The 9911-nt window shown below is 45.3% G+C and overlaps 1 protein-coding gene across 7 annotated transcripts; it reads left to right on the top strand.

The window, feature by feature from the left end:
- The first annotated feature begins 4332 nt into the window (after nt 1-4332).
- LOC122882379 lies at nt 4333-8356 on the top strand. Of its 7 annotated transcripts, none has more exons than XM_044209692.1 (4): nt 4333-5179; nt 5478-5593; nt 5713-5762; nt 8071-8356. In XM_044209692.1, the coding sequence occupies exons 2-4, from the start codon at nt 5494-5496 to the stop codon at nt 8329-8331; spliced, it is 411 nt and encodes a 136-aa protein (XP_044065627.1). In that variant the 5' UTR covers nt 4333-5179; nt 5478-5493; the 3' UTR covers nt 8332-8356. The 7 variants fall into 7 exon arrangements, with proteins under 7 accessions (XP_044065627.1, XP_044065628.1, XP_044065626.1 ...); XM_044209693.1 differs by having other exon boundaries at nt 4333-5143; XM_044209691.1 differs by having other exon boundaries at nt 4333-5593.
- The last annotated feature ends 1555 nt before the right edge of the window (nt 8357-9911 follow it).

Below are 9911 nucleotides of genomic sequence, written 5' to 3' on the forward strand. Positions count from 1 at the left end.
ATATATTACAGTGGTGTGAAAAAGTGTTTGCCCCCTTCCTGATTTATTTTTTTTGCATGTTTGTCACACTTAAATGTTTCAGATCATCAAACAAATTAGTCAAAGATAACACAAATAAACACAAAATGCAGTTTTTAAATGATGGTTGTTATTATTAAGAGAAAACAAAATCCAAACCTACATGGCCCTGTGTGAAATAGTGATTGCCCCACCTGTTAAAACATAACTGTGGTTTATCACACCTGAGTTCAATTTCTCTAGCCACACCCAGGCCTGATTACTGCCACACCTGTTCTCAATCAAGAAACCACTTAAATAGGACCTGCCTGACAAATTGAAGTAGACCAAAAGATCTTCAAAAGCTAGACATCATGCCGAGATCCAAAGAAATTCAGGTACAAATGAGAAAGAAGTAATTGAGATCTATCAGTCTGATAAAGGTTATAAAGCCATTTCTAAAGCTTTGGAGTCCAGTGAACCACAGTGAGAGCCATTTTCCACAAATGGCGAAAACATGGAACAGTGGTGAACCTTCCCAGGAGTGGCCTGTCAACCAAAATTACCCCAAGAGCGCAGCGACGACTCATCCAAGAGGTCACAAATGACCCCACAGCAACATCCAAAGAACTGCAGGCCTCACTTGCCTCAGTTAAGGTCAGTGTTCATGACTCCACCATAAGAAAGAGACTGGGCAAAAATGGCCTGCATGGCAGAGTTCCAAGACGAAAACCACTGCTGAGCAAAAAGAACATTAAGGCTTGTCTCATTTTTGCCAGAAAACATCTTGATGATCCCCAAGACTTTTGGGAAAATACCCTGTGGACTCACGAGACAAAAGTTTAACTTTTTGGAAGGTGTGTGTCCTATTACATCTGGCGTAAAAGTAACACCACATTTCAGAAAAAGAACATCATACCAACAGTAAAATATGGTGGTGGTAGTGTGATGGTCTGGGGCTGTTTTGCTGCTTCAGGACCTGGAAGTCCACCTCTGAATGGCTGAAGAAAAACAAAATGAAGACTTTGGAGGTGGCTTCCTTCCCTGGTGGGGGACTGTGAACAATGCACATAAAACAGATGGGCTTGCCTTGGAGCTGGAAAATCTGACAGCCCAGGTAACAACTGGTTTCTCTACTTTCTCCCCCAGAGTCCAGGGCCTAAGGAATATGGCCCTGCAGAATAGGATATGATACTTGCCAGTCAAAGAGGAGTCTGCCATATCATTGGAGATGAATGCTGTACCTACATCCCAGACATTTCAGATAACCTGACTCATGTTGTTTCCTACCTAAATGACAGAGACTCCCAAGACTCCCTGAGGGCTGGAGCTTATGGTCCTGGTTGACTGAAGGTGATTGGAAGACTACATTGATAAAATTGGTGACACCTCTGTTGACAATAATTTTGATGTTTGTATTATTAGTATGTTGTGTTGTCCCTTGTACTATGATTGCCTCTCTGATCAAATCCACGGTTGGGCAATATGTACAGTTGCCACAACATACAAAAGAGATCCCTGACTTTTTCCTACCTCCACATTGGACTCCACCATTTTACGATGAGAATATTTTAGTTTGAATTGGTTGCTTCCATATTCTTAGCTGAAATCACATTATCACATTACATTATGTCTTAGTGATTTTGTGCACTGTAATGCTAATGCTATTGATTAGAGTTCACCTTTGTGATTAATGAAAATTTTGTTGTTGTGAGCATAATATGCTCAAAGGGAGGTAATGTAAAAAAAAAAATTTCCGACTCATGTCCTTTCTGACACAGGACACGTCACGTGCCATGTCACACTACCTTCTTCCATGTACTTTGTACTGTGATGGTGTAATGGCAAGAACAAACGGACTCTCTGATATAATAATATACAGATATTATAATTGTTTGGCGTCAATACTTCATTTGTGTATGATTGTTTGGACTGTGAGATGAGAACAGTACACTGATAATGATGACATGGAACTACAAATTATCCTACTGACTGTTATGTCCAGACTTCAGGGACACTCTTCTCCCCGGGCTGAGGAGTCTGACCCTGAAGACTGGATAAATAACTGATGCTCTTTTTCCTCTGTACTCATTCAGAGCAGATTATACTGATGTATGTTTTGCTGCTGTGAGTCCGTCTGCAGACGCTTGAAGTAAACCTACAGAAAGACAAGTGATTGCCTTAAGTGTTTCTTTATTCTGAAGGAATTGCCACTACAATTTGGCGTTGTCGGCATTTTCACTCGTGTGAGAGGACTTGGGCGCTCGGAGCGGCAGGTAAAGACCGTGCACGGCTAGAGTCTGGGACTCTGTACCTCAACCTCCCGGCAAGGAAGGGTGGAGACGAGGGGCCTGCTGCCCTGGGTGTCCGAGGCTCGCTCACCGCTGTGATCCAGTGAACCTAGTGGCTGTGGCAGCACTCTCTTTCTGGTGAGTTTATTCAAGGGGCCCGGGGTATACCGATTCTCGCTACCGTGAGGGGTGAGCGTGACAGACGTGTCAGCAGGGCAGGTCTGGGACCGCTGTGTGAATCATTGCTGTATTTGGCCAAACTTTTCTACTATCCTGACAACTATCTTACTTTCTTTTCTGCAATTCTTTTCTACACATTCATTTGGTTCCCTCTTGGGTTATTTAAAGATTCGTAGTTTGGAACTCATCTTTAAAAGGAGGAGGAGTGAATGTGTGAAAGGGAAAATAAAAAGACAAAAAAATATATAAAATAATTAAAAAACTGAGTAAGTAAAAGGCGTGAATGCCAAGCAGATGATCTGGGAAGGTAATAAAAACAGGCCGCTCTAAGAGGCATTGAAGGGTTAATATTATTTTATTATCTTTTTTGGGGTTGGTTCTCAAGGAAGTTTGTAAACTATCTTACTGTCTTTCCCCTAGCAGCCAGCTTCAAGGTCCTTTTTTTCTTTCCTCTTAATTGTGGCAGAAGCGCTCCTAAGAATCCAGCCAAAATAATAAGAAGCAGAATAGAGGCCATTTAAAATACCAAACGAAGTTATTATAGTTGGGGAATCCGGGTTAAAGAATAAATATGGGTTCTAACAATAGCAAAACTTCTGGGAATGAAAGATCAAAACTGCTATCACCTATGTTGAAATCCCCTAATATAAACTACATGATTACCAATTATGGTAAACACAGCATTGACCAGCTGGACATCTGGGTAAAGGAATTTGGTTTTCCATCAACCGGCAGCTTCTCTCTCAGACAGATAGAGATATTAAAAGGCAAATTAGAAGAGAAAGAACAAGTCACTCAAAAGAAAAAAATAAATTTAAAGCAGACTGGAAGGCTTATGCTTGTTGGCAGCATGAAGCCCATATCAGGGATAAAAAAAATAAATAAGGCAGGGGCAGATCAGCCAAACACCTCTGTGTCTCAGTATGTCCCACAGTGTGCCAAGCTGGATCTGGACTCGGCCCCATCAAAGGAAGTCAGCCTCAACAACGAGAAGCAGCAGCTACAACAGCAGCACCAGCAGAGGCACAGCCACCAACTGCGGCCTCAAAATACCCAGACGAGGCAACAGGAGGACAAGGATCATTTATTCCCGCACCTCCAACACCCAAAGAGGCCTACAAATCACATTGGGGTGGCCCAAACACCCCCAATCGCCCTTCCAGCCCTCATCACACTCGAAGCAACAAAGAATTCCGGCCCAGATCAAACTCCGGCACCTCCTTAAAAGCGATTGCACCGATGATGGAGGTGGCAGCAGGAGATGGGACCTCACAACTGATTTTCATTCCATGGACATATGCGTGACCTGGGAGTATGGTAACCTGGAGACCATAGAGAGACACGCTATCCATGCAGAACAATTCCTCAAAGATGAGCAAAGGAAGAAAAGTACGCAGCTGACGGACAGATTACACATGGCGCAGCTGAGGGCGTATGAGAATCAGAACAGAGGCCGAGACCAAGGCCGACGGGGACGTGGAGGAAGAGGAAGAGGACGAGGAAGGAATGGCGCTTGTTTCAAATGTGGCAAAATGGGACATTGGGCAAAAGATTGCCCCAAGAGTCACGAGCAGGCTGACTGACTAGATGGGGTGTCGACGCCAGGTCAGGAAGGAGCTGGCTTGAACACTGAACTGGAGATGACAGAGCATTCTTCACATCAGTTACGTAAGAGCACCCACACTGACACGAAAGAGCATGTGAACACACAAGACACAGACAACTGCCTGCATGAGACACCGACACACACACAGACATTGATAAGTGAGGCTATCTCTTACCTTGAGCACACACAAGCCACTGATGACAAAGCCCCAGCAGAGATATACACTGAATATACACATGATGCATACAAACGCATGCCTGAACACACAATCAATGTTGCTGGAAAAGATATTGTTTTTCTTGTGGATTCTGGTGCGACTGATTCTGTCATCAGAGAGTCAGAATTTGCAGTCCTTCCAAAGATGAGTGGCAGATTTGTGAGGACAGTGGGAGTTTCAGGAACGCCCCTGGTGGAAAGGTATACCACACCATTGCCATGCAGTGAAGAAATTGAGAAACACTTTAAACATTCATTCTTGTTATCTAAACGATGCCCGATCAACATTATCGGAAGAGATATGATGATAAGATTAGGAATTATTCTGATTTCCACTCCCGAAGGCATCATTGTAGCCAGAATTTCTGACACTGCATCGCAATATGTGAAACACAGTAGCAGGGAGCTGATGTACTCTTATCAATGGAAACTGCCTCACACAGCTGCTGGCTCTGTAAATAACACTCTGATTGCTGAGGTCAGAGCTCTCTTTCCAGACAACTATACACGAATAGACATCAAGTTGCCACAAGAGTTACACTGCACATCACATGTACATCTTGGGGTTGATAAACATTTTGAGGACACATGGTTCAGGCAAGACAAAGAGAGAAACACACTAAAGCTGACCTGGTTGTACTGGAATGATAAAAGATGCACTGTCTCAGTAGCTTTCAATGATCCACTGTGTGAAGCTTTGTTTCAGGTCCCTAACACATATCCTCATGTCCCCCTGGTCAAAGCAAAGCAGGATACATGGGAATGCTTGGGCCCTTGGACCAGGCGTTGTGAGGAAGCTGCTGGCTGGGTAAAGACATCAGACTCAGGGGTGGATTTTCACAACCAACTTCAGGTATTCCGGAAAAGATTTTCAGCTATAGCAACAGGGGTAAGAAGCATTAAGCTCATTCCAGATTCAGAGTTTTTAATGGCCAGTTTGGTAACATCAGAGGATGAAATAAGTCATGACAGAAACATTTTTGTGAAAGACGTCTCAGAAATTCCTGAGTTAAATCAGGTACCATCATGCTTGTGGGCACAACACAAGTATGATGTAGGATTAATCAAAGATGCTGAGCCTGTAGTAATCACACCAAAATCTTCATACAGGCCATGTCAGAACCAGTATCCTTTGAAGAAGGAAGCTGTTGATGGTATTAAACCGGTGTTTGATTCTCTTTTAAAAGCAGGAGTGATTATTCCATGCGCAAATTCTCCAGTCCGAACACCTATTTTCCCCGTACGGAAACTCCGGGACGCCGGAGAGCCACAACATTGGAGATTCGTGCAGGACCTGCAGGCGGTAAATGCAGCAGTACATGCAAGAGCACCCAATGTTCCCAACCCACACACAATACTCTCACAGGTGCCACCTGGGAGTAAGTGGTTTTCAGTTGTTGACCTGGCTAATGCTTTTTTCAGCATCCCAGTGGATCCTGACAGCCAGTATTGGTTTGCGTTCTCTTTTTAAGGTAAGAGTTTTACATTCACCAGACTCATCCAAGGGTATTTGGAGAGTCCTGGAATCTTTAACGATGCGTTAAAAAAAAACAATTTGGAAATGTTGAGATTGACAGAAGGAAGTGCGCTGCTACAGTATGTAGATGACCTTATGATCTGCTCAAAAACAAGAGAGGCTTGTGTAGAAGACACACTAGCTTTGCTCAATCACCTTGCAGAAAATGGCCACAAGGCTAGCTTGTCCAAGCTGCAATTTGTGTCTGAAAAGGTTATATTCTTGGGTCATGTGATCTCAGCTGAGGGGAAGTCCCTATCACCCAAAAGAACCCAGGCAATTCAGCTCATCCCAAAGCCAGAAACAAAGAAACAAGTTATGGCCGTCTTAGGGATGATGTCGTACTGTAGACAATGGGTTGCAAATTATGCACAGATTGAAGGCCCTCTTGCAGATATTGTACATGGGAGAGGTCTGACAGCGAAGGACAAAGTCCACTGGACACCAGAAGCGGAGAAGGCTTTGTGGACTTAAAGCTGGCCCTCCAGACACCCCCAACGCTTGGTCTCCTGACAGTAACAGACCTTTCACACAGACTGTTGACGAGAGGGGTGGGTTCATGACTTCGGTGCTATTACAAGAACATGGGGGAGACTGAGACCAGTAGGTTATTTTTCCAGCAAGCTTGACCCGGTAGCAGCTGGGCTGCCAAATTGTCTGAAGGCTGTGGCGGCTGCAGAGAAAGCTGTTATAGCCTCACGTGACATTGTGGGTTACGCTGATCTGACATTGTTGGTTCCACATGCTGTCTCAATGATATTGCTTGAACAGAAAACATCACATCTCTCAACAGCCAGGTGGTTAAGATACAACACCATATTGCTTGAAATGCCTAATATCACTGTTAAGAGATGTACAGTGCTTAACCCAGCAACTCTCCTCCCTACAGCGGCAGACGGTGAACCTCACGATTGTGTGGCAGTGATAACAGAGACTTGCTCCCCCAGACCAGATCTGCAGGAAACACCATTGATCAATCCAGAGCTGGAGCTGTTTGTTGACGGTTCAGCATCACGAGACCCAGCAACTGGTAAAAATCTTGCAGGGTTTGCAGTAACAACATTGCATGAAACAATTCTGGCTAAGCCACTCCCATCAAATTACTCAGCACAGGCAGCAGAGTTAGTTGCATTAACGGAAGCATGTAAATGTGCTAATGACCAAACTGTTAACATTTTCACAGATAGCAGATATGCATGGGGAGTGGCGCATGATTTTGGAAAACTCTGGGCAAACAGAAACTTCCTTACATCCACAGCCAAACCCATTGCACATCACACACTGGTTGCTGAACTCTTGGATGCTGTGCTGTTGCCTAAGCAGATTGCCATTTGTAAATGTGAAGCACACACTAACAACCTTGATCCTATCTCACAGGGGAATGCCAGAGCGGATAACAACAAACACCGACCACTTGATGTGTTGCACTAACTAATGAACCTCTGACACCTACAGCTGATCTGCAGGGACTGCAGACAAGAGCAACGGCAGAGGAAAAAGCAGTGTGGCGAAAGGCAGGCTGCACTGTCACAGACAAAGTGTGGTATGGACCAAGTGACAGACCATGCTTACCGAAGTATCTGTTCCATAATTATGTTGTGTTGACCCATGGGCGAGACCATGGGTCAAAGAGGAGCATGGTGCTGGAGCGGAACAGATGCTGGTTCGCAAAGGGATTTAATAACTTCTCTCAAAAATTTTATTTTGCCAAAAATGCAGATGGATTTCATTGAGCTGACACCCAGTGAGGGAAAGAAATATTGTTTGGTCATTGTTGACATGTTCTCTAAATGGGTAGAGGCCAAACAGGATTCAGCAGCAGTAGCAAGGAGTCTTATGCGAGATATCGTCCCCTGCTGGGATATTCCAGATAAGATCTCCAGTGATAACGGTACACCTTTCATGAGCGCAGCATTGAAGAGTGTAGGAGAGTATCTTGGTATTGATTTAAAACATCATTGTGCTTATCACCCAGCCAGCGCAGGAGCCGTGGAGAGGAGAACAGTTCTCTGAAAAACAAGCTTGCTAAGTGTTGTGATGAGACAGGGCTGCCCTGGACAAAAGCACTCCCCATTGTTCTGATGTACATGAGGTCCAGGATAAGAAGCAGGGGGTCTCAGCCCTTTGAAATCCTATTTGGCAGGCCATTGAACACTGGTATTGGGCCAGTGAAAAGACAACTTCCTGACACCAGCCAATGTGAGGATGAGATGCTACGCTATTGCACAAACTTGTCCACTGTGCTTTCTGATATTCACAAACAGGTGAAGGAAGCCATTCCAAAGGCTGCAGAGAGGAAACTGCATGACTTGGAGCCTGGTGATTGGATCGTGGTGAAGGATTTCAGACGGAAGAACTGGCGGGCTCGCAGGTGGAATGGTCCCTACCAGATCTTGCTCACCACTGAAACAGCTGTAAAAGTGGCAGAGAGAGCTACGTGGATCCACGCCACCCACTGCAAACGAGTACCCGAGCCGGGGCCAGCAGCCAAACACCAGACAAGTGAGATCGAGATCAGTGAGTGAACTGAACCTTCCTCCCCTTGTGCATTCAGGGGTTGGAGGGGAGTGGCGGTCCCGTGGGGAGTTTCTCTGAGCACAGAGGTTCCACTGGGACCACCTAGAACCACTACCCTCCCGAACCAACATCACGGGCACACTGATTGGGGGTAGGCAGAGGTGACACAACTGATAAGGTGACACTTGAGACCAGAGAAAGATGGCGAAGGAGGGTGACAGACCGGGAGGCCACGGAGGCGGGGTGTTGCTCGCTGTCATCGTTGTCCTGTCATCAGTCTCACTAATGGAAACATTCAAATCACAACTAACCAAAGAAGAAGGAGGGGTCAAAGGAGGTGCCACTCATCTTCCCCAACATCCCAGCTCAGCTGGAAGACAACGCATGGTATGCAACTATACTGACTATTGCCAGAAAAGTGACTAACCAGAGCTGCACTCAAGCTATGTAACATCAGCATCACCAACTACGACGGCTCCACAGCCAGGTTTTGGAACATGAGCCAAATAACCCAGCAAGGAATTCATCGGCCCATCATGACTACCAATCCAACGTCCCAGGCCGGTACGGTTGGATTCACCAGACAGTGCTACACGTCTAGAGACCACTTCCTGGGGACTTCAGCATGCAAACAGATTGTCACTACAACATGCGGCACCGGGTGGAACAGGGGAGGTCGAAGCGAATGCAGAGGACCTCAGCCATACATCGCTCAGCTGAATCTGACTGACACCACCAGCTTACACCGCCCAGGAAGCGACAATCCCATCGTCCTGATGCCTACGGAGGATGGATTTGGATCCCTAAGAGAGCACGTGTGGAGCACAGCGATCCACTACGAGAGTGTCACCAGGGGAGAAAGGAATCAGTGGCATCCTCCCTGGTGGGGACTGTGAATAATGCACACAAGATAGATCACCTGGCCATAGATCTTGAGAACTTGGCGGCACTGGTAGAGGTAGGGTTTTCCACTCTCACTCCTACCATGCAGGGGATCAAAAACGTGGCCCTGCAGAACAGAATGGCTTTGGACTTGATGCTGGCTAGTCAAGGAGGAGTTTGTCATATTATTGGGACTGATTGCTGCACCTATGTTCCAGACATCACAGACAATATGACTCATGTTGTTTCCCATCTGAACGACCTACTGCATGAGGAGAAAAGCCTAGACTCCCAGAGTGTGGGAGGATGGGATATGTGGTCATGGCTGACTATGGGAGGATGGAAGAATGTGTTGATGAAAATGTTGGCACCTGTGCTCCTAGTTATTGTGCTCTTCCTCCTTTTGACCTGCTGTGTAATTCCCTGTTTCAGATCAATGATTGCTACAGCAATTAAATCATCTATGGGTCAGTATCTGAATATACCAATAGAAACATCCAGCTCTGTTGAATGGATTCCACCGTTTGACAATGAGATGATTTGAGGAGAATAAAATTGCATATAACCACACTGGATTTTGAAGTATGATGTGAGTTTAGAATAAAATGTTCATGTATGCTCATATATTGCTGCTAGAGCTATTTACCTAATGGTTAAAGTTATAATAACAATAAGAGTTCTGTTGTTTTGCTGATTCACGCATGCT

Source organism: Siniperca chuatsi, linkage group LG10 (genome assembly GCF_020085105.1).
Source record: "Siniperca chuatsi isolate FFG_IHB_CAS linkage group LG10, ASM2008510v1, whole genome shotgun sequence".
Taxonomy (NCBI): Eukaryota; Metazoa; Chordata; class Actinopteri; order Centrarchiformes; family Sinipercidae; genus Siniperca; species Siniperca chuatsi.